Raw genomic sequence first — 24,295 nt, forward strand, 5'->3', positions numbered from 1 at the left:
ATCAGCTCCCTCACTGTTGGGAGGGCAGGTAGGTGAGGACTGAGAGGGAACCTGTGCCTTTCATGACGTGGCCGTCTTTGACCTCAGCAGAAATGGCTGCGGCACAGTGATGAGGGTGGAAGCCAGATTAGAACAGAAGGTAAGAAACTGGAGATAGCAAATAAAGACAGCGCTTCTGGAAAGTGTAGCCTTGAAACGGAGGAGAGAGAACTGTAACCAAAAGGTGGCTGTCAAGTCTACGATAGGTTTTTGTGTAGCTGTTTGCTTTTCAGTCAAAGAATTGTGAATTACATATTCTTTTTAAAAAATGTATTGAAGTACAGTTGATTTACAATGTTGTGTTAATTTCAGCTGTACAGCACAGTGATTCAGTTATGTGTGTGTGTGTGTATATACACACATTGTTTTCCATTATGGTTTATCACAGGATATTGAATATAGTTCCCTGTGCTCTACAGTAGGACCTTGTTGCTTATCCATTCTGTATATGATTGTTGACATCTGTTAATCCCGAACCCTCAAGTAGTAGGAATTAACTGAACAAAGGACAGTGGGAGGAATGCGGCGAGAATTGAAGTTGGAAAGGTAGTCACTCCATATCTTGTAAACCATATTAAGTTTAGACTTACTTAATATGGAGCAATGGATGGTCATCAGAGTACTTTTAAAGGGGGAATAATTCGAACACATTTTGTGTTTAGCAAGATCCCTGTAGCTGCAGAGTAAAGAATGGCATAGGCATAATGGAGCTAGAAGTTGGGGTTCCAATTAAGAGGGTTTTTTTTTTTTTTTTTTTTTTCAGCAATCCGCACAACTGTTTTGCTCTCTGAAGCCCACCCAGCTGGTAGGGGTCGCATTGATCCACTCTTACCTATCCTGCTTTAAAACTTCTTGTACTTTGTTGAAGTTACGGAATATAGCGGTCAGGAGCTTTACACTCAGCCCTAACAATGAAGGAACTTGACCTCAAATAGCTTTGCCCTTTGAGTCTCCCTTGAAGGTACTGTTAGTCATTCCTGCCTCCATTCTCCTTCAAATGGTGACTTGTTAGCATCTCATTTTATTAGAGCCACTGAGACCTGATTTAGGAAAATTTGTTGCTGAAGTGTAATTGAAATGCAACAAACTGCAGTTATTTAGAGCGCAATTTAAGAAGTTTTTGCATGTACATAGTCATGAAACCATCACAGCGGTCAAGATAATGACCATGTCCAGTACCCCCAAAAGTCCCTTCACAGTCCCTTCTTTTACCCCCCAATAAGCAACCACTGATCTGCTTTCTATCAGTATAAATTAGTTTGCATATTTTATAATTTTATGCCAATACCATGCTTTCTTGATTACTGCAGTTTTCTATAATTTTTGAAATCAGGTAGTGTTAGCCTTCCAATTTGTTCTTTATTTTCAAAGGTGTTTTGACTGTTTTAGATTGTATTTCCATATCAGATTTAGAGTTTGTTGGTCGGTATCTTTTTAAATATCCTGCGGGGGTTTTGACTTGTACTGCATTGACTTTACAGAGACGTCATCAATTTGTGGAGCACTGACATTTTTACAGTATTGAGTCTCCCAACCCATGAACGTGCTGTATGTCTTCATTTATTTATTTAGGGTCCTCCTCTCAATTTTTCTCAGCAGTGTTTGGTAGTTTTTCAGTATATGGGCATTTCACATTTTTGTTAAATTTGTAACTAAGGGAGTTCCCATCGTGGCACAGTGGTTAACGAATCCGACTTGGAACCATGAGGTTGCAGGTTCGATCCCTGGCCTTGCTCCGTGGGTTAAGGATCCGGCGTTGCCGTGAGCTGTGGTGTAGATTGCAGATGCAGCTTGGATCCCGAGTTGCTGTGGCTCTGGCATAGGCCGGTGGCTACAGCTCCGATTGGACCCCTAGCCTGGGAATCTCCATATGCTGTGAGAGCGGCCCAAGAAATGGCAAAAAGACCCCCCCCAAAAAAAAAATCGTAACTAAGTATTTCATAAATTTGTATGCTAATGTAATAGTGGTTTTAGTTTTGATTTGCAATTGTTAGTTGCTAGTGCTATATAAAAATGCAGTTGATTTGGCATATTGATCTTTTGTCCTGCAGTATTGTTAAAATTACTAACTAGTTCTGGTAGCTTTCTGGTAGATTCCATTGGACTTTCTCTAAAGACATCTGCAAAAAAGACAGTTATACTTCTTCCTTTTCAGGATGGGATAGGGTTTGTTTGTTCCCTAATTGCATTGGCTAGAACCTCCAGTACAGTGTAGAATAGAAGTGGTAAGAAGAGGCATCTCGTTCCTGATTTTAGGGGAAAAGCATTCGGTCTGTCGCCAGTTAAGTACCATGTTAATTGTAGGGTTTTTTGTTTGTTTGTAGAAGCCTCTTATTAAGCCAGGGAAATGTCCTTATTTTCGTAGTTTGCTGAGTGTTTAATCAGTAAAAGTTGTTGGATTTTGTCAGCTGCTTTTCAGAGTCAAACCCGTGGCATATGGAATTTCCCAGGCTAGGAGTCAAATTGGAGCTATAGCTGCCAGCCTACACCACAGCCACAGCAACTTCAGATCCGAGCTGCATCTGCGACCTACATACACCACAGCTTATGGCAATGCTGGATCCTTAACCCACTGAGTGGGGCCAGGGATTGAACTCACATCCTCTTGGATCCTAATCAGGTTCATTAACCACTGGACCACGAAGGGAACTCCCTGTCAGCTGCTTTTTGAAATGATTATTATAGGTTTTCTTTTTAGCTTGTTAAAATGGTGACTTACCTTGACTGACTGTTCAAATATTCAACCAACCTTGTATTCCTGAGATGAACACCACTTGGTCTGGTCTGTTGTGTTTTTTATATATTGTTGGATTCAATTTGCTAAAATTTTGTTTAGAATTTGTGTTCATAAGAATCTGTGTTGTTCTTTTCTTGTAACATCTTTGTCTCATTTTCGAATCAGAGTAATGCTAACCTCATAGAGTGAGTTTGGGTACTTCCTATTTTCTGGAAGAGTATGTAGAATCAGCATTACTCCTTTTTCCCTATATGTTTGGTAAAATTTACCAGTGTAGCCCTCTGGGTCCTAAGCATTTCCTTGTAAGAAGATAATCGGTAAAGCCTGGTATTAGCACCTTGTTTTTTCACTCTTTTTCTGATCATTTTAACTAGCAATATAGCAGTTGTATTGGTCTTGAAGAATCAGCTTTTGATTTCTGTTGTTTTTCTCCGTTTAATGGATTCCTGCTTACTTTGCATTTAATTTTTTTAATAGACTATTTTTTAAGAGCATTTTTAGGCTCACAGCAAAATTAAGCAAGGTACAGAGCTTTCCGTATGCCTTTTTCCCTCCTAGTTTCTTGAGGTGGAAGTACAAAGATCATTAATTTGAGACCTTTCTACTTTTCCAGTACAGGCATTTAGTACTGTAAATTTCTCCATTAGTACTGCTTTGGCTAAGACTTGCAGAAGACGACTCTTTCTTTCCTGTCGTCTCACAAAGCCTTTCCAGTATTGCCATTTTTGTCTGCTAAAATAAGAATTGCGAAGGCAGTTATCTGCAGGGACAAAGGAGAAGGTTTTAAATTCACAGCAGTTCCTTTTCATCTGCATTTTGCTTGCTTGTACTAAGTAGGGAAGGGAGATGGGACATATTTTGACTCAGCAAAATATCTTTTTGACAAAACTATCTTATTGAATATTTTGGCAGCTACTTCTTTACTTTCTTTCACTGAAAAGACCTATCCAGTTAATTCTCTCCAGTTAATACAAATAATGGAAAGGAACTAATTATAAAAGGAAAACTAGTTTTATCTGAATCATTTTAAGCAGTATCTCTTCATCTCAAAGGCTCACATTTCTGCAGTTGTCAATAAAGACTAAGGCAGTACACCAAGTAGCCCTTACTTTTTAACTTGTTTCTGAATATAAAGTATATATATCATTTCTTTATATTTCAACCATTATGCAGAAAACTGCATTAACCCAATTATGGATAGGCTTTAGGAACCAGTGTAAACCAACATTAGGAATCCACAGCATTAATTCTTAACCTTTTATAAACCTATCACCCTGTAAGGTACTATGTGGTACTTTGCTTGGATTGTCTTATTTGATGATACACTAAAATCGTGTAAGGTGAATTTTTATTTCCATTTTACAGATAGGAAAACAAAGATTTAAAAAGTAACTGGTCTAAATCCTACAACTAAAGTGGTAGAATTGAAGTTCTCACCTAGTCTCGAGTGATCTGAAGCATGCTCTACACTTGCCTTCTATATCTGTATACTTTATAAGAGATTCTCTTGTACTATAAAGATCACATATTGACTTGAGTGAACAATGCATTAGAAGTTACTGCTTTGAATTACTAAGGTACTCTTAACTTAGAAAAAGGTTTTATTATCAGGTAACTCAGAGAAGAAAAATTATTTTTGTTGAAACTCTTGATCCTCTACAGAGATAATATATTTGAAATGTACATCTGGCTTGAAACTTGGCAACACTCTGTGTAATTTAGTTCCCTGACTTAATGCTCTGATGCCCCCAGTAATTGTTTTGACAGGCAGGTGATGTCACCTCAGAGAATGCTTTTTTCTTTAAGTACCATCCCTTGAATAATAAGTAAGATGATATAGATGACTGATACTTACTGGAGGATGTAGAATCTTGAAATTAAACTTTTTCCTTAGGGAGGAAAAAAAAATGCCTCTATTTATTTCATGATTTTTGTTTTGTTTTTTTGTTTGTTTTGCTTTTAGGGCCATATCCACCACATATGAAGATTCCCAGGCTAGAGGTTGAATCAGAGCTGTAGCTGCTGGCCTTCACCACAGCCACAGCCCATGGCAACACCGGATCCTTAACTCACTGAGCAAGGCCAGGGATCAAACCCACAACCTCATGGTTCCTAGTCAGATTCGTTTCCGCTGTGCCACAATGGGAACTCCTGTCTTTTTGTCCTTTTAGGGTGGCATCTGAAGGGTTACCAGGCTTGGGGTCCAATCGGAGCTGTAGCCGCTGGCCTACACCACAGCCACAGCAACGCAGGATCCACAGCTCATGGAAACACTGGATCTTTAATCCACTGATTGAGGCCAGGGTTTGAACCTGGGTCCTCATGCCTACCATTCCGGTTTGTTAACCACTGAGCCATGACAGGAACTCTGTTTAATGATTTTGAATTGTTATGACTTCATTGTTTGAAAAATTGATGCATTATCTCTATAGTGACCCTTGACATTAAACTGAAAAGACTAAGTAATGGACTTGATTCAGTTTATTTTGGTATATCTGTTATGTACAAAGATCACTGACAATAACTAAGCATATTCTGTTAACCTACAGTAACTAAACATATTCTGTTAATGTTAGCTGTAATATTTTAAATGCTTTACATGGCTCTTGTAGTCTAATTCTCACAACTTTCGTGACATGTACATATTGTTATCGCCTTGTTTAGTCATGTGATTATTTGATTAATATTTGCACAGTAAGCTCTGCAGTTAGAAGCCATGTCTGATTTTGTTCACCATTGTCCCCTCTGTGCACAGAGCTGGCCATACAGTAGGGCTCTAGTAAATGTTGAATGAAAGGAAATGCTTAGTAGGAAATACTGATCACCCTTGTGATAATGATGTCTGCCTCTATCAAAGTAGTGGTGCTTTCTTTGACAAGTTCAAATTCTTAGATTTTGTATAGATCATATGACATATTTTAACACTCCAGTCTTTGGGGGCCATATCTTGACATCACGCTAATTGAAGTCCTTAGAAATAGAGTACAGTAATGTATTTCATTACATGTAACATTTATTTTTATTATTTTCAACTTAACTAATCATTTGAATTGCAGTCATACTGTGTGCTGTTGTACAGAATTTGATTTCAAGTTCTTGGTTACTTATTTCACTTTGCAAGAAATGTAATTCATGAAACTCCCATGGCTTTAAGAAAGTAAAAATGTCAGATGCTCACTTCCCTTCTTCAGTTATCCTTATGAATATTGTTTTCCTTTGGCTTCTCTTATAAGGGAGAAGATGTCAACCGGACACTAGAAGGTGGAAGGAAGCCCCTTCATTATGCAGCAGATTGTGGGCAGCTTGAAATCCTGGAATTTCTGCTGCTGAAAGGAGCAGATATTAATGTATGTAAAGAACACTGTCATTCTAGAAAAAATTCCTATCGTATACCTTGGGGTAATTATTTTCTGTAGATTTGTAAAATAGTATCTGTGGAAAGCTCATTTGAATTAAGAATATAGTCTAAAATTATACCAAATTTTTGTAACTTAGAAATGTATAGTTAGGATTTTTTTTTTTTTAAACTAGGAGTTAGGATGTTTCAAGTTCTAAAGCAACTTGGGAATTAGTTCTATCTATAAGTAGCAAATGGCTGTCACCCAGTGGAACATAGGGCTCTGCAGTCATCTGAGGAACCTAAACTGGTTTTTTGGACCAAGATCAGACAGGAGCAGTCACCTCTGGGCTGTTGCCTTTTGTAGCTGCTGCTTTTCAGATTTTTTAGAAAAATGTTTAAGAAACCATGGCAGTGAATGAGAACTTTTCACTTTGCAGGTGATGCCCAGTTATGGCAGTCTTTTGCCTCGCTGGTGGCTATGTTCCATTCCTCCCAAGATTCACTTCCTGGGCCTTGTTGACATGTATGTCTACATAGTGGGAAGTTGAGGTTCAGAGAGGTTAATAGTCACATAGTAAGTGGTAGAACCCAGATTTGAGCTGGGGTCAAAACCCTGCTTCCTCTCTTTCACTTTGTTGACTCCCAGGGAGAAACTGCTTATGGGCTAGGGCCTCTGGCAGCTCTCTATGAGGTAGAAAACTTGTAGCTATGAAGTGATTTTACATAGAAAGGCAAATAGGTAAACATTGACTTTGAAATATTTACAAGCTTTCTCTAATTGGATCTGGAAAGGAAGAAATGAAAAAATGGATAAGGTGATTTGTATCTATTATTTCATAGGCTCCAGATAAGCATCATATTACACCTCTTCTCTCTGCCGTCTATGAAGGTCATGTTTCCTGTGTGAAATTGCTTCTGTCAAAGGTGAGGTAATTGCTGATTGTTACTGCTTTTTCCATTATGTGTAGCCATTTAAGCTAAGTGTTGGGTTGTTAATTTACTTAAATTTTGTGTGGCATCCGAGTCATAACACCAGAGGTGAGATCCAAAATTGGGGTCTAGAGCAGTATTGCTCAAAGGAACTGGCCCACAAGCTCTTTGTTACCAGTTCATGGTGGGTAAGGAGCTTGAGCTAGAATTTAAGTCAACACAGTCTTCCTCATCAAGAATATCCTGATATTAAAAAAAAAAAAAAGTTAGCCAAACCAGGTAATGGAGAAAATGTTGTCCGGGGCTCTTAACAGTTTACAGACTGGTGCTAGATTCACATACCACCCTTCGGGTAACCCCAGTTTGAAATTTTCGTGGTACGTCCTGGGCAGGATTATTAGAGGCAGGTTGCCTTAAGGACTCTCCAAGTCATCTGGGGTTTTGATGTGATTGAGATCGTGGTAAATTTGTAGTGTCCCACTATTTTGTCATTGAACTTCATCTAAGAGCTTGTAATAGCAAAGTCCTCAGAATTAACCAGTCAGTTGCAGCCATTCTAGTTGTATTAGATGGAACCTGCAAATGTTGAAAGACAAGAAATCTTCATAAAATAAGGTACCAATATCAATCCCAAGCTTGTCTTTTCAGGCCATACCCTGGAAAGTGCTATTCATAACATGTCATTTTGGATTTGTTTTGTTTTGTTTTGTTTTGTTTCTGTAGGGCTGCACCCATGGCATATGGAGGTTCCCAGGCTAGGGGTCAAATCAGAGCTGTAGCTGCCGGCCTACACCACAGCTCACGGCCACGCCAGATCCTTGACCCACAGAGCAAGGCCAGGGATCGAACCTACATCCTCATGGGTGCTAGTCAGATTCGTTTCTGCTGAGCCACCACAGGAACTCCTCATTTGGAATTTTAAAATAAGCCGTGTTAAAAGAAGCACCGAAGAAATAGCAGTTAAATTAGTCATGTACATGAGGCATTTTGCCACAGTGCCTGACACAAGGTAAGTGCTCAATAAATAGAAGCTTTTATTACAGAAAGGATTGAAGAGGATTTTATGCTTCATAGATTCATCTTCAGTAAGATTTGGAGAACATTGGGAAGAAAGCACCTTTGTCTCAACATTGATTGACAAAGATACTGTTATTTTGCTGCAGTGTCTTTAAAGCAGTTAATTTGGGTCCTGTAAAACTAGGGGTTTTAACTATACCTTCATGTTAAATACAAATACTGGATTTCTTTCAATGTGCGGTGGTGTGGTTTTGCAAGTTTTGGAGGGCTTAGGGATGTTTTGGTGTATATCAACACTAATTTTTAGATGTTAAACACCATACTGATATGAAAAGCCAAAATAAATAGAAATATTATTCATTGCCACTGTAATGGACCCAGAATCTGTGTTAGGTTGTGCTCACAAAGATTTCTAGCCCTTGTGTCTTTTTCCTTACTGTGCATCCCTTCCCTCAACCCATGAAAAGATTAAAAAGTACCTTTGAAAACTATTGGATAGTGTCATCCCTAGGGGAATATTTTTGCATATTAAATTAAAGACTGGTTGTTGCAGGCTTTGAATATTAATTTATATTTTATGAACGATTTAATACAATTTTGGTATTTTATTGGTTAGGACTCTGTATTGCAAATAACTAAACCCAGCTCCGACAGGCTTAAACCGTAAAGAAAGAGCGTGTTGACTCTCATAGCTCTGTGGTTGAGGCACATCTTACCCGTGTGCTTAAGCCCCAGGACCAGCATCTGATTTCTTTTTGTGTATCTCTCAGGCTCTTTCTCAGTGTTGATTTAATTCCTCTGGCCTCAATCCATCTGCTACGTGTAGAATAAAAGGAACAGTTAACAATACTGCATTATATTTGAAAGTTGCTAAGAGAGTACGGGGAAAAAAATTTATAATTATGTGAGGTGGTGGATGCTAATTAAACTTACTGTGATAATCATGTCATACTATATATACATATCAAATCAAATTAAGCTAATAGTATTACATGTCAGTTGTATCTCAGTTACAAATTAATAAGTTCATAAGTCGGAATAAAAAACAAGAACAAATGACTCCTCCCTTCCCCTTCTTTCTCGCTCTTTCCCTGACCTTTTCTACCCAGCCACAGGTTTTGTTTTCTGAAAATAAAAACCTCCATGGGCTCCTTTTTAGTTTAGAGCTCTGATCATTTCCTAAGTAAGATGCCCGTAAGTTCCTAGCCAGATCTCAACCTTAGGTAAGAACTGTATTTCTCTCTGATAGGCCTCTCTTTCCTCCTGGGAGAAACAAAACAAGGTGTAATTATTCTCATGCTAGGGAATATTGTTGTTCTATTTTATATTCCTTATTCCCAAAACAGGTTTCCAGGTCATTGAGATCCCGTGGTTAGAAGATTCCATTATTAACAAGTCTTCTACATTAGGAGGAGAACTTTTGAGTTCCTGAAAAGTTGGCTTGATGTGAATGTACGTTAGGCCCTAATATGTTATCCCAGTAGTATTTTTATAAATATGTACTGTGTTGCCAAATTATTGATTGTAAGCTGAGTTGTCTGACTTAACTAATTTTTTCTTTTTATTTTACTTGTTCCTCTAATATTCTTTCCTTTGTGTCTGTGCCTTAATTTTTGTGGCTAAATAGGTGACATTCAGAGATAGCTATATTGAGGGCAGATCAGTTATAACCATGTAGAGCTACTTATTTTAGATGAAAGATACTTTTTTTTTTTTTTTACCTTTTTGAGAGCATCATAATAAAATTCAGTTCTACTTTTTCAAAATTAATTACTTTGATTTTATTTTCACATAAGCTGCTTTAATGAATACCCTGTAGCTCTCTTAGCTAAATTGGGGTTCGGGGGAGAACTATGCTTTTTCCAAAATCTTTAATTGATGAAATAAGGCTATTTAACTGCATTTTTAAGTTGCAGTCAATGTTTGTATTAGGAAATTTGGTTTCTCCTGCCTTTTATCAAAAGGAGAACCCTTTTGGAGTTCCCATTGTGGCTCAGTGGGTTACGAACCTGACTAGTATCAATAAGGATGCGGGTTCGATCCCTGGCCTCGCTTAGTGGGTTAGGGATCTGGCATTGCAGTGAGCTGTGGCTTAGTTCACCGATGCAGCTCAGATCCAGTGTTGCTATGGCTGTGGTGTAGGCCGGGAGCTGCAACTCTGATTCAACCCCTAGCCCGGGAACTTCCATATGCTACAGGTGCAGCCCTAAAAAGAAATTTTTAAAAAAACAAACAAAAAAAAGGAGAACCCTTATGGATTATTATGAGTTCATTTTAAAAGTATGTAGCTTAGAAGTTTTCTAGATTTGTCTACATCGCTAATGTACAGGTGACCTTCGAACAACAAATTTTTGTACTGAACTGATCCACTTACATGCAGATTTCTTTCAGTTGTAAATGCTGCAGTATTCTACACAGTGTGCAGCTGGTTGAATCCATTGATGTGGAGGGACCACAGATATGAAAGGCTGACAAAAAGTTACATATGGATTTTCAACTGTGTGTAGAGGATCGGTGCCTTAACCCCTGCATTATTCAAGGGTCAACTATAATTCCACTGATATATTCTTGGATTGGGGGGGAAAAACCAAAATAATAAATTTTACAACTAAATATGATCACAACTAATAGGGAAAAACAAAAATTATAAAAATAACTGCCTTTAGCAAACTCTATGTGATATGTTACTTCACTTACAGGACAAGGTTTTTTTTTTTTTAATTTTAATGCAATGGAAGATGTAGTTTGTAACATAAGTAGGAACTTAAAACCTTTAATTCCTTATTGCCGTATGACAAAAGAAGAATCTAACATAATCTAATAGTGCTAGGTACTTTGTTTATATAATCTTCAAATACTTAAGTATAACAATCTGCATTTTATGGACGAGGTGACCGTCAGTCTCACTGAGGTTAAATAACCTGAAGTCAAACAGAATATAATAAAATCAAGATTTGCTCCAGGATATATGATTCAAAAGCCAGTTTGGGGGAGTTCCCATTGTGGCAAAGTGGAAATGAATCCTACTAGTATCCATGAGGATGCTGCATGGCCTCCTCACTCAATGGGTCGTTGCTGTGAGCCGTGGTGGAGGTCACAGACGTGGCGCAGATCCTGCATTGCTATGGCTGTGTTGTAGGCTGGCAGCTGTAGCTCTGATTTGACCCCTAGCCTGGAAACCTCCATATGGCACAGGTGTACCCTAAAAAGGCAAAAAAAAAAAATTTAAAAACCCATCTTCTTTCTACTACTTGAGAGTGCCTTTCAGACTTACCATCAGGGACAATTATGTGAAATGATTATATGTATTTCTGCACATAGAAGTATTTGACCTAATTTTTAATTAATAACATGCATAAAAGAAAAGCAGAGATCAACACTTTGGACTTCCACTTCGTAACTGAGGTCTGAGCACCTGCCATGGTATCCCCTTTTGCCCTCCAGTGACAGACAGAAAAGATGTTTTTAAAATGAATGAATCAGTGTCTGCTTTAGACAAGGAATTAGAATGAATCCTTGAGAGACAGAAAGCAGGTGGGATAAGGTTGAAGAAGACATTCCCAAACATGAGCAAGAGAGGACTGTTGAAAAAGGTAGGAGCTGATCCAAGGCAGCTTCAAGCCCAGAAGTGGTCAGTACCCTTGAGCAACAGATGAGTGAAGAGTTGGATGCACTTTCAGGAAGAAACAAATTAAACCCAAAGGGAAAGACTGAGTTAGATGCAAGAGGAGGGTAATCAAGAAATTAGTATGTGAATAAAGCTAGACAAATACTGAAATACAAAACAAACATTTATTAAAAAAATAAGGTAAAACTGTAGAACTGCTGAGTAATAACTTACACGATGCATAGGGAAGGAGCAGAGCTCTTGGTACTCTCACCAAGTCCAGAGTAGCTGAGAAACATTAATAAAACTAATTGGTGAGAGGAGACAAATGAAGCAGGTTAAAAAAAAAAAAAAAAATGCAGGCTGGAGAAGCATCCTGGTGAATTTAGCAGTCTCAAGGAGTAAGAAGCCCAGGTGAGAGTATGAAACAGAGAAGAGGTGGCGGCTGCACAGCGGTCAGTAGAAAGGCCACACCTCAGAGACTTCAGCCTGATTTTGTGAAAGCAACAAGTCAGACCTTGTAAGCACCTGTCATTTTAAATTGTATTTATCTCACAGTTGAATAAGGTTCCTCCTTTTTTTTCCCCTAAAGAAATCTTGACCGGAAATTTTTGGAATAAGAGAAATATTTAGAAGATATGTAATAGGAGTTCCCTGGTGGCTTAGCAGTTAAGATTCAGCATTGTGACTGCTGTGGTCTGGGTTCAGTCTCGGGCCTGGGAACTTCCATATGCCACTGGTGCAGCCAAAGAAAAGGTGTGTAAAAACATTACTGAAGTAATCTTCCTGATTAAAATCTCAAATGCCTGAATAAAAGCAGTGTTGCATGAACACAATTTTAGAAGAGGTTAATCATGAAATGGTACTCTTGAATCATATAGCAGCTGATGGATGTTTACAAGTCCAAAATTTATTTATTTTTCACAGTTGGACATAAGTTGGCATCTCCATCTAGTTTCTATGTGGTCAAAGAAACAATTCTCTAAGAGAAATAATAAATTTGCCTGTATCATTAATATACTATCATGTTAGGTACTTCCTGTAATATTAATATTACATAGTATTTAATATATCAAATTTTCTATAATACTTATTAAAATTCCTTATAATTTATGTAATCTCTTTGATACTAAAAGATTTTAAGAAGTCAGGTAGCCTTGTTCTCTAATCCATTTCTAAATACTCCCACTATAGGTATTGTGGAGAAAGGAAACCACTTAAGTGTTTGATTGTATTATCTTTTAAAGATGCTAAGTTCGCTGTCGTTTAGAATTTAGACAGGTAAGCTTTCAGTTTACTCTAGTGTGTGTTTAAACTCTGCCCCTTGGGAGTTCCCATCATGGCTCAGCGGATTAAGAACCCAGCTAGTATCCAAGAGGATGTGGGTTCCATCCCTGGCCTCGCTCAGTGGGTAAAGGATCCAGCGTTGCCATGAGCTGTAGAATAGGTTGCAGAGGCAGCTTGGCTCCTTTGTTGCTGTGGCTGTGGTGTAGGCAGGCAGCTGCAGCTCTAATTTGACCCCTAGCCCAGGGACTTCCATATGCTGCAGGTACACCCCGTAAATAAAAAAATAAACTCTGCTCTTTATATGCTACCTACTGCTATTAAAAATAACCATTCAACCTGTTAGAATAATAATTCTTTATAACAAATAAGTAGAAAAAATACAAATGAGTATCACAAATCTCATGAATTGAAAATTTAATGAAAGTTTTTAAAACATCATTACTGCTTTATTATTAGATTATAGAAAACATATTTCTAGTTATAAATTCATTTGTTACTGGTGATGTTTAGCATATTAAGCTATATCTGAGAGAGAAAAGTCTAAAGAAACTTGGCTTTTTTGTTTCCATCATTTCTCTCCTTTACACTGTGTCAAAGAATTTACCCCCTTAGGCTGTCTGCTATAAACTTTACAACAAAAATACGTAACCGCTGATTCTTGTGCAGCTCTGATGCTGGTGACCCACAACTGTTTCAGGCTACTCTGTACATTCATGGAATAAATAAGTGATAAACACAACAAAGATTAACTCACTTTTATAAAAAGGAAGTCAAAATGATTATTATGTGCCATTGCTACAGAGGGTAGAAACTACTAAACATCAGTTTGCTAAGAAAATATAGAAAACCATCTTTCTCAACAAAATACTAGCAAACCGAATCCAAATGGGATTTATCCCAGGGATTGCTTGTTCAGTATCTGCACATAATCACTGTGATAACAACACATTAACAAATTGAAGAAGAAAAACTATATGATCTCTCAATAGATGGAGAAAAAGCATTTGACAAAATTCAGTAGTCACTGTTAATAAAGAAAACTCTCCAGAAAGTGGGCATAGAGGGACCTTTCTCAACGTAATAAAGGCCATACATGACAAACCCACAGCTAACATTATTCTCAATGGTGGAAAGCTGAAAGCATTTCTTCTAAGATCAGGAGTAAGACAAGGATGTCCACTGCCATCACCTTTATTGAACATAATTTTGGAAGTCTCAGCCATGCCAATCAGAGAAGTAAAAGAAATGAAAGGAATCCAAATTGGAAAAGAAGTAAAAGTATCACTTTTTGCAGATACATGATACTATACATAGAAAATCCTAAAGATGCTATCAGAAAACTATTAGAACTCAACAGTTAATTTGGTAACAGGATAGAAAATCATTACACAGAAATCTCTTGCATTCCTGTACACTAACAATGAAAGATCAGAAAGAAAAATTAAGGAAACAATCCCTTTTACCATCGTACCAGAAAGAATAAAATACCTAGGAATAAACCTGCCTCAAGAGACAAAAGACCTATACTCTGAAAACTATAAGATGCTGATGAAATCAAAGATGACACAAAGAGAAGGAAAGATATACCATGCTCTTGAGTTGGTAGAATCAGTATTATCAAAATGAGCATCCTACCCAGTTTACAGATTCAGTGCAATCCCTATCACGTTACCAATGGCATTCTTCACAGAACTGGAACAAAAAAAAAATTAATTTATATAGAAATGCAAAAGACTCCAAATAGCCAAAGCAGTCTTTGAAAAAGGAAAATGGAACTGGAGGAATCAGACTCCCTGACATCAGACTATACTGCAAAGCTGCAGCCATCAAAACAGTATGGTACTGGCACAAAAACAAATACAGATCAGTAGAACAGGATAAAAAGCCCAGAGATAAACCCATGTACCTGTGGTCAACTAATCTGTGGCAAAGGAGGCAAAAATATACAGTGGAGAAGAGGAAGTCTCTTCAATAAGTGGTGCCGGGAAAACTGAATGGCTACATGTGAAAGAGTGAAATTAGAATATTCTGTAACATTATACACAAAAATAAGCTCAAAGTGGATTAAAGACATAAATATAAGGCTAAATACTATAAAACTAGAGGGAAATATAGCAGAACATTCTTTGACAAGATCTTTTTTGATCTACCACCTAGAGTAGTGGAAATAAAAAAATAAACAAATTGGGACCTAATTAAACTTAAAAGTTTCTGCACAGCAAAGGAAACCACTAAAAAAGAAAAAACCCACAGAATGGGAAAAAATCTTTGCAAATGAAAAACCTAAAAAGGATTAATCTCCAAAATACACAAATATCTCATCAGCTTTATACTGAAAAAAAAAAAAAAGCCAATTAAAAAACAGAAGATCTAAACAGACTCTTCTCCAGAGAAGACAGATGGCCAAAAAGCACATGAAAAGATGCTCAACATCACTAATTACTAGAGAAATGCAAATCAGAACTACAGTGACGCATTACCTCACACCAGTAAGAATGGCCATCATCAAAAAGTCTACAAACATGGAGTTCCCGTCGTGGCTCAGTGGTTAACGAATCCGACTAGGAACCATGAAGTTGCAGGTTCGATCCCTGACCTTGCTCAGTGGGTTAAGGATCCAGCATTGCCATGAGCTGTGGTGTAGGTTGCAGATGCGGCTCATATCCCGCGTTGCTGTGGTATAGGCCAGCGGCTATAGCTCCTGTTAGACCCCTAGCCTGGGAACCACCATATGCCGCAAGTGCGGCCCTGGAAAGGCAAAAAGACAAAAAAAATTTTTTTAAAAGTCTACAAACAATAACTGCTGGAGAGGGTGTGGAGAAAAAGGAACCCTCCTACACTATTAGTGGGAATGTAAGTTGGTGCAACCACCATGGAGAACAGTATGGAAATTCCTCAGAAAACTAAATGTAGAACTACCATATAATCCAGCAGTCCCACTCCTGGGCATATATCCAGAGAAAACCATAATTTGAGAAGATACCTGCAACCTAAATGTCCATTATTAGAGGAATGGATAAAACAGATGTGGTACATACATATAATGGACTATATTACTCAGCCATAAAAAGGAACAAAATAATGCCATTTGCAGCAACATGGATGGACCTAGAGATTATCATACTAAGTGCAGTTAAGTCAGACAGAGACAGACAGATATCAAATGATATCATTTATATGTAGAATCTAATTTAAAACAATACACATAACTTATTCACAAAATGGAAACAGACTCAAGGATTTCAGAATCAAACCTTTGGTTACCATAGGGGAAACTATTAGAGGGAGGGATAAGTTAGGAGGATGGAAATAACATATACACACTACTGTTTATATACTATAGATAACTAATAAGGACCTACTATATAGCACAGGGAAATCTCAATGTTCTGTAATAACCTATATGGTGGAAAAAAGAATGGATATGGGTATAACTGATTCACTTTGCAATTCACCTGAAACTAATATAATACTGTAAGTCAACTTATACTCCAATAAAAACATTTTTTAAAAAGAGGGAAAACCATTTCGTCTGATAACATTGACGTTATTTTCTCACTGTATTTTCTGTGCTGTATTAAAAATCAAGCAGCCAGTTAATAATAAAATGTTAATACCTCTCTCAAACACCAGCACTGTCAAAGCCTCAAGAAGTATCTATGGTAGAGATTTTGATGCTTGAATTGAAAATCAAGTGTGTAAGATATCAGGGCTGAGTAGTCAGCCCTGAATTTTCAGCCTAAACAAATAGGTGTGCGTGTAGGTACAACCATTTTTTACTCAAGTTACTCACTGTTCCACTCCCAGTAAAATCTAAACAGCTTCACACATCCTCATGCACACATGTTATGATTACTTGGAACCCCCCAAGTTCTGTTCTGTATAACACAGGCAAGTCAGGCTTCAGAAAGATTTTAGGCCATGTAACCTGCAGAGAAATCAGCGATGCCTTTCTGAATTGCCTTATTTTAAGAAGAACTGCATTATAATAGGCCTATTGGAGTTGATGGAGCTAGAAAATTCACCCTCTAGGAGTTCCCGTCATGGCGCAGTGGTTAACGAATCCGACTAGGAACCATGAGGTTGCGGGTTCGGTCCCTGCCCTTGCTCAGTGGGTTAACGATCCGGCGTTGCCGTGAGCTGTGATGTAGGTTGCAGACGAGGCTCGGATCCCGCGTTGCTGTGGCTCTGGCGTAGGCCAGTGGCTACAGCTCCGATTCAACCCCTGGCCTGGGAACCTCCATATGCCGCGGGAGCGGCCCAAGAAATAGCAACAACAGCAAAAAAGACAAAAGACAAAAAGACAAAAAAAAAAAAAAAAAAAGAAAGAAAAAGAAAAAGAAAATTCACCCTCTAAATAACTGAAATAGAACAGTTGTTAAGCTCTTTTGAGTCATCTCACAAATGTCATCCACAAGTATGTACATTGTAAGCTCATCGTTGTGTTTTACGTATTTAGCTCTTTTAGACTGGAGTATATCATTATTTTAGATAGTTTGTGCTAGTGACATAAACTGTGTGTTATGACATCATTTGGTTCTCACTTCTTCCTTAATAGCCCTATGGCTTCGAGCAAGTTCCTTACCATCTCAGCTTGAGCTTTCTTTTCTGCAACATGGAGTCAGTACTTATCACATAGAGTTGATGAGAGGATAAATTAGTTCATAGTTAAAATAGTGCTTGTACATAGGAAATACCATTAAAGTGCTTCACATGTATGAACTCCTTTAATCAACACAGTGATGCCGTGAAGTAGGTACGATTTTTATCCCCCATGTTACCATGGGGAAGCTGAGCCACGTGTCATTAGGAAGCTTTCTCAGGATCACACAGCTGGTTAGAAGGAGAGTTAGCATTCACACCCATCTCTTTGGCTCCAGAGCTTGTGTTTGTAACCACTGTATTGCACTGCCTCTCAGTGTAGCCAAGTAGTTAAATGAGATGATATGTGCAAGTCATTGGCAACAGTACTGAGATTGTCAAATTCTCAGCAAATAATAAGACCAGTTAGGATTGATACAAGAAACTGAGGAATTTCTCAAAAAAGGGAAGACCTGCTATAAAAATGAGTGTTCCCTGAAAAACTGGTTTTATGAAAATAACTGTTTTGAGTACAAATAAACCTATTCATCTAAAACTTACAATATTCCACCTCATGAGTAATATAATAGTTCACTGTCTGTCTTTGAAGAAAGTATTTGAAGGCTCCTTTATACTTTACCCCAGCCCTGTATTTCCATGGTGAACTTTTCTCTGAAACCTTCAAATGATCTTTCTATTGCTAGATATGACTGCAGTAGAGATGTTAAAAATCCTATTTTCACATGAGTGATATAAACAAATCCAAGACCATTATATATGCACCTGAAAATGTAGTCCCTATATAGTCACTGTGTCCATCTGAGAAAGCAAGTGAAAAGACACGTGGAATTCCTCACTGCTCAGAGGTGGGGTCTTCATTTGTTAGTTATTGTTATAGAAATAAGTTGGGGTGACTGCCTCAGCTTCTTAAGAGTTTATTGAGGTTATAAGAATCTTTTTTTCATTTGAAAGAGATTTAAATAACAGCACTTATCCCATCATGTCAGTTAAAGGCTTCCTGAGGCAAGTGGTGTCATTTATACATGTCCTTCCCTGTGGTGCGGTGAGCACCTTGTTTAGAGAGGCACAGGGTGCTGCAGAAGAAGAGCACGGCACTGAAGTTAGAAAAGCTGGATTTAACATCGGGTCCTGTGGCATAGCCAGGAAAGCACACCTACCAGGTGATTAGGGCCTGTGGAAAGCGCTATAAGAGAAGTAAAGTTCAACTAACGAAAACTTCTGATTGTGGAGATTTAAACAAGAAATTGGCTCATTTTGTGGCTGAATAATATTCCACCGTATAATTAGTTCTTATTTTAACAGAAATAGAATTTTTGAACTAGAATATTTTGTAGAAGTCATGTTAGGTTTACCATTTTATTTATAGATGCAGAAAGTAGCACAGAGAGGTTAAGAAACTTGCCTAAAGTTACATAGCTAATTTCTAGTAAAACTGGAATTTGCAGCCAGCTTCAGTATGTCCTTGAACCACACCACCTGCTTTATTTATTTTTTTATTGAAGTGTAGTTGATGTACAATATTATATAAGTTATAGGTGTAGGGTATAGTGATTCACAGTTTTTAAGGTAATACTCCATGTGTAGTTGCTCTAAAGTACTAGCTACATTCCCCCTGCTGTGCAGTACATCCTTACCATTTGTGACAACATGGATGGACCTTGAAGGCATTATGCTAAATAAAATAAAGACAAATACTGCATGATCTCACTTACATGTGGAATCTAGAACAAAAATAAACTCCCAGATAGAAGAGATTAGTGGTTGTCAGAGATGGGGGTCGGCAGGTTGGAGGGGTCAGAAACGGTGAAGAGCGTCAAAAGGTACAAACTTCGAGTTACCAGATAAGTAAGTTCTGGAGGTGTGTGTGTAGCATGGTGACTAGTTACCTATACTGTACTGTGTATGTAAAAGTTGTTAAGAGAATATATCTTAAAAGTTCACATCACAAGAAGAAAACTTGGGAACTTTGTATGGTGATCGGTGTTAACTAATCTTATAATCATTTTGCAATATGTACATATATCAAATCAGTATGTTGTATATCTAAAACTAATACAGTGTTCTATATTGATTATATCTCAGAAAAAAAAAAAAAGAGGGGGACTTCCCTGGTAGTCTGGGGATTCAGTGCTTTCACTGCTGCAGCCCACTGGATGCCACAGCCAAAAAAGGGGCAGTGGCTCTTAACCAGATGCCTGAAGGCATGCAGCGCAAGGCTGAGCAGCTGGCTCCGCCGTGTCCTCAGTACCCCAAACTCTGCTCCCATCTTCCCCAGTCTTTGTGTTCACAAGATGATTGCTCCAGGCGTTGTGTGTGTGTTTTAGGCAGGGAGACCAGGGGACAGAGCTGAAGACCCTCTCCCCTGGAGCTTTACTGGAAGAGGACAGCTGTCCAGGAGAGAGGCCAGATTTGTGCCACATGGCCACCATTGCCTTTACGGGAGGCTGGAGGTTTGTGTTTGTTTTTTGTTTACTTTTTCAGCTTCTATAGGAAAGGAAAGTGTAGAGAAGAGGATTGCAGGAGACATGGAGCCAAGCTACAGTAACTGCCCTGAAGTATGATCAGCAAGGGCATACAGGAGGAGAGGGAGCCAGCTGACTGGGAAGTTCCAGAAGGCCTCATGGAATGTAACAGTTGAATCAGGGGTTAAAAGGAATGGACAAAGAATTACTTTGTTCCTTTACATTTTAAGAGTCCTTATGGGACATTTAAAATATCACATTAAAGAAAATACACTTTTCATTCAGGTGTTCATTTTGTATTTGATTCTAACCTCCTTCTTTCCAAAAGTGAGTTGAATATACCAAATCATGTTATTTCTGAGATAATGGTTACATTCTAAGGTATAAAACAGTGTCTAGCAACACGTACAGAAATGTCCAAGACTTGGTGCACGTGTGTGTGTGCGCGCGCACGCGCGTGCCCAAATGCTAAATTTTGCATTGAAACAGAGTTGCTTGGTATACTAACAATTGATCAGTAGTATAATTATAATCATCTTCACCACAAAAACCTTTCGTCACAATAATGTCAGATAACTTCAGTACAAGTTTCTCATTTAAGAGTTTCATTCTAAAATGTTACCAACCCAGTTTTCTTGGCCTAATTTGTGCAGATTAAGAACTGGTGGCATAAAGCAGAATTGGGCTATCTGAAGTAAGAAGTGGATAAAGATACTCTTGCTGTTATCTTTCTTTCTAGCTACATTGTCAACTATTCTATTCAAGAACAGAGATAACTGAGTTTTTTAAACACTTCTCATATTTTGCAGTTTACTATCTGATAATACCTGATTATCTAAAACCCTAACTTTCGAAAATCAAGAAATTACTTGTAAGGCTTTAAAGCATTTTACTCCCTAGAATGACAAATGGCCCATCTCTGTACTTGGGCCTCTTAACTTGGCTGTAGCCACCTTCTCCTTTTCCAGGAAACATTATCACAGCCTGAATCATGTCCTAAATATAAGCAGATGAACCTAGTCCTGATTCTAATCCAAACTGAAGGTTTTCAATATTGAAATTACCTGGAAATAATTAAATACTTTATGTGGTGTTAAGGGGCAGCCTAATCACAGTGGCAGTGTTTTGTTGATCTACTCACAATAATTTGTCCTCAGTGAATAATAGTTTTTATCTAGTCCTTTATTTATGTATGTATAGTCCCTTTCTATATCAGTATATTTAATAAACGTTTAATTCTTTAATGATTTTTATTTTTTCCAGTGTAGTTGGTTTACAGTGCTCTGTCAATTTTCTACTGTACAGCAAGGTGACCCAGTCACACACATACATATATACATTCTTTTTCTCACATTATCATGCTCCATCGTAAATGACTAGATATAGTTCCCAGTGCTATACAGCAGATTTCATTGCTTATCCATTCCAAAGGCAACAGTTTGCATCAAACATTTAATTCTTATAATTTCATTTGAGTGCCTGCTATTTACACTGTGCAAGGCCTTGTGAATCGAGAGACTGATAAGCTTGGTTACTGCTTTCCATATATTCATCTAGTGAACTGTAAAACAAGTGCATGAAAGTGTTGTGATGGCTGTGATGGGAGAGTGTGTAACAGCAGGGATCTGAAGGAAGAGGAGGTCAAGTGTGATTGTGGGAGTTAAGAGGCTGTGTGTGTTATAAATAAGGATGTCATTACATCTTCAAGTATGACACAGGTAACTTCAAAAGCGGCTGACCCTTGAACTCAGTCTTAGAAATTGGGAGTACCGTTCCAAGCAGAAGCCAGCAGTGTGAGTAAGGTCACAGGGATCAGAAAGAAAGAGCATGATGCTTTAGAACAAGGTAGATTGTTCAGCACAGCTGCAACATAGGCTCAAAGGGATTTAGCAAAAACTGTGATTCAGCAGGCAGGTAGTGAGCAGATTTTACCTTATACATCATGTTACGTATCTCACTCTCTTCTGTGCGGATGCCATTAAAGATGTTTAGGTGGGTAGTATGATGATAAGACTGGCATTTTACAAAGGTCACTCAAACAAGATGTATGGAGTCTGAATTGGAGTAGTGTGAGAAGTGAAAAAACAGACTTTTGCCTTAGAATTTTCATATGAAAATCTTGAACCAAGAAGGTAGTGGTAGCAATGATAGGTGAAGAATGTTAAGAACATTATGGTCTAAAGATTTGGTGACTCATTACAGGTGAAGTAAAGAAAAACTGTATGTGGTGTCTCCACATTTTCTGGAAGGTCATTCTTTGTCATGGTAGAGAATGAATACTACTGAGAAAGAAACTAGTTTGTAGGAAAAGATTCTGGATTCATTTTAGGAAAGGTTGAGTTCAAAGTATTTGCGGGACTTAAAGTACATAAGTCTCACTGGCATGTATCCATATATATTTTTTATTTATATATGTGTGTGTGTATATATATGGGCTTAAAGGTCAGGATAGATGTTCAAAAGGGGGATAAAAGTTGGAAGTTAAATCATAACATGGATGAGATGATCAAGCAAAAGCATATTCAGCAAGTGGTGAAGAGTGACAAAGGCCAGAAACATGGAGAATCCCAGCATATAAATAAAGCAGAGAAAGTCAAGTGGGGGTGGAGAGTGGAAGGAGTAGGTGCAGGAGGAAGGAGAGGTGGCCAGGCAGAACCTGGAGATATACTGTCGTTAGAGCTAGGGCTGTAATAAGTTAGGAATAAATCCGTCATCACTGTTCAGATACCACAAACGTTGAACGAACTTGACATTTAGATGATATTAATGACCAAGTCCAAAGTATTTTCAGGACAGTCTAGTTTAGGCTGAAAATTGTTTTCTGTATCCATTTTTTACTCTTCTTTTTAGAAAGAGAAACCCCAAAGTTTTATCAGGGCATGTGGCAGCCTAGCTATTCCTTGTATCTCAGTTTGCCTTGCAGTGGGTATGGCTGTATGTCTGAGGCTGGACTGATGGGATGTGCATAAATGATGTGGGTCACTTCCAGATCATCACTCACAACATGAAGCCGCTTGCTCTGGGCTTCCCATCCCAGCCCCCAACCCCGCATCCAGCAGGCTGCAAGCAGACGTGAAGGTCAGCACACTTAGCATTGCTGTTCTTTGAGGGAAAAATAAATTAACTTAGTTTAAATCCATTGTGTTTAAGCCTTTCTTTTTTAGAGCAGTTTAGTCAGACCACAACAAATAGGGTCAAAAGTTGTTATTTGTAAATGAGTGAACAGGTCCTGGGAAAATCAGGTGTGGATCTCCTAATTCTGTCATTTGGGAAGGTTGCACTGGGTTGTGATATTGAAATAGTAGAAATAAAACTACTCATAGTAGTCTGCCAGGTACCACAGTGAACAGTGTTTACCTAGAATTAATTTAAGCATTGTTTATGTATTTTAGCTGTAAGAATCTATCAGTATTCAGGGCCAGGTGGCTTTACTGGTGAGTTCTGTTGAACATTTAAAGAAGACATAATACCAATCCTTCTCAGACTCTTCCCAAAAATAGTCCAGACGGGACCACTTCCAAACTCATTTTACCAGGCCTGCATTACCTCTATACCAAAGCCAGACAGGGATGCCACAAGAAAAGAAAAGTGCAGACCAATATTCCTGATGAACATAGATGCAAAAAGTCTCAGCAAATATTAGCAAACTAAATTCCACAGGCTCATACTCCATGATAACTGAGATTTATTCGAGGAACACAAGGATGATTCAGCATGTGCAGTTAATCTGATATACCACAGTAACAAAATGAAGGGTAGAAATCATATGATTATCTCAATAGATGCAGAAAAAACATTTGACATAATTCAGCATTCATTCATAATGAAAACACTCAACAAACTGGGTGTAGAAGGAACATACCTTAGCATAATAAAGGCCACATGCAACAAGCCCACAGCTGATGTGGGACTCAATGATGGAAAAACTGAAAACTTTCCTCTAAGAGAGAAACAAGATGAGGATAGTTCCTCTCACCACTTATTTAACATGCTACTGGAAGCCTCTAGCCAGAGCAGTTAGGCAAGAAAAGAAATAAAAGGCGTTCAAATTGGAAGAGAAGAAGTAAATGCTGTTTGCAGATGACACAATATTCTATGTAGAAAACCCTAAAGACAGCACTTAAAAAAGAAAAAAAGCCGTTAGAACTGTTCAACTAATTCACTAAAGTTGCAGGATACAAAATATATAAAAATCAGTTGGTCTCTATACACTAATAACAAATTATTAGAGAATTTTTTAAAATTTCACTTACAGTTGCATCAAAAAGAATAAA

At 38.0% G+C, this 24,295-nt stretch overlaps 1 protein-coding gene and 1 long non-coding RNA gene across 6 annotated transcripts in view; one reads left to right on the forward strand and one right to left on the reverse strand.

The window, feature by feature from the left end:
- The window catches only part of MTPN (myotrophin), a 65,235-nt gene that overhangs the window by 33,021 nt on the left and 7,919 nt on the right, over positions 1-24,295 (forward strand). Inside the window, exons 2-4 of one of the 5 annotated variants that reach the window (XR_014833154.1) lie at positions 6,010-6,123; positions 6,957-7,782; positions 11,235-13,700. Coding sequence is in view for 3 of the 5 variants with exons in the window: in XM_021078487.2 (XP_020934146.1) it covers positions 6,010-6,123; positions 6,957-7,040; positions 19,884-20,009 (324 nt within the window). In the remaining 2 variants the exon portion in view is untranslated. 5 annotated transcript variants of the gene reach the window in all.
- Positions 5,772-24,295, reverse strand: part of LOC146394924 (uncharacterized) — a 41,381-nt gene continuing 22,857 nt past the window's right edge. Inside the window, exons 2-3 of the long non-coding RNA XR_014833731.1 lie at positions 8,780-8,879; positions 5,772-7,622 (exon numbers count right to left, since the gene is read on the reverse strand). This is a non-coding gene — a long non-coding RNA (uncharacterized LOC146394924). The remainder of the gene's footprint in view (positions 7,623-8,779; positions 8,880-24,295) is intronic.

The sequence above is a fragment of the Sus scrofa genome, chromosome 18 (assembly GCF_054392235.1).
Source record: "Sus scrofa isolate SSC_HxYL_T2T_F1_AM1 chromosome 18, Sscrofa_HxYL_maternal_Yorkshire_Landrace_v2.0, whole genome shotgun sequence".
NCBI classification, from domain to species: domain Eukaryota; kingdom Metazoa; phylum Chordata; class Mammalia; order Artiodactyla; family Suidae; genus Sus; species Sus scrofa.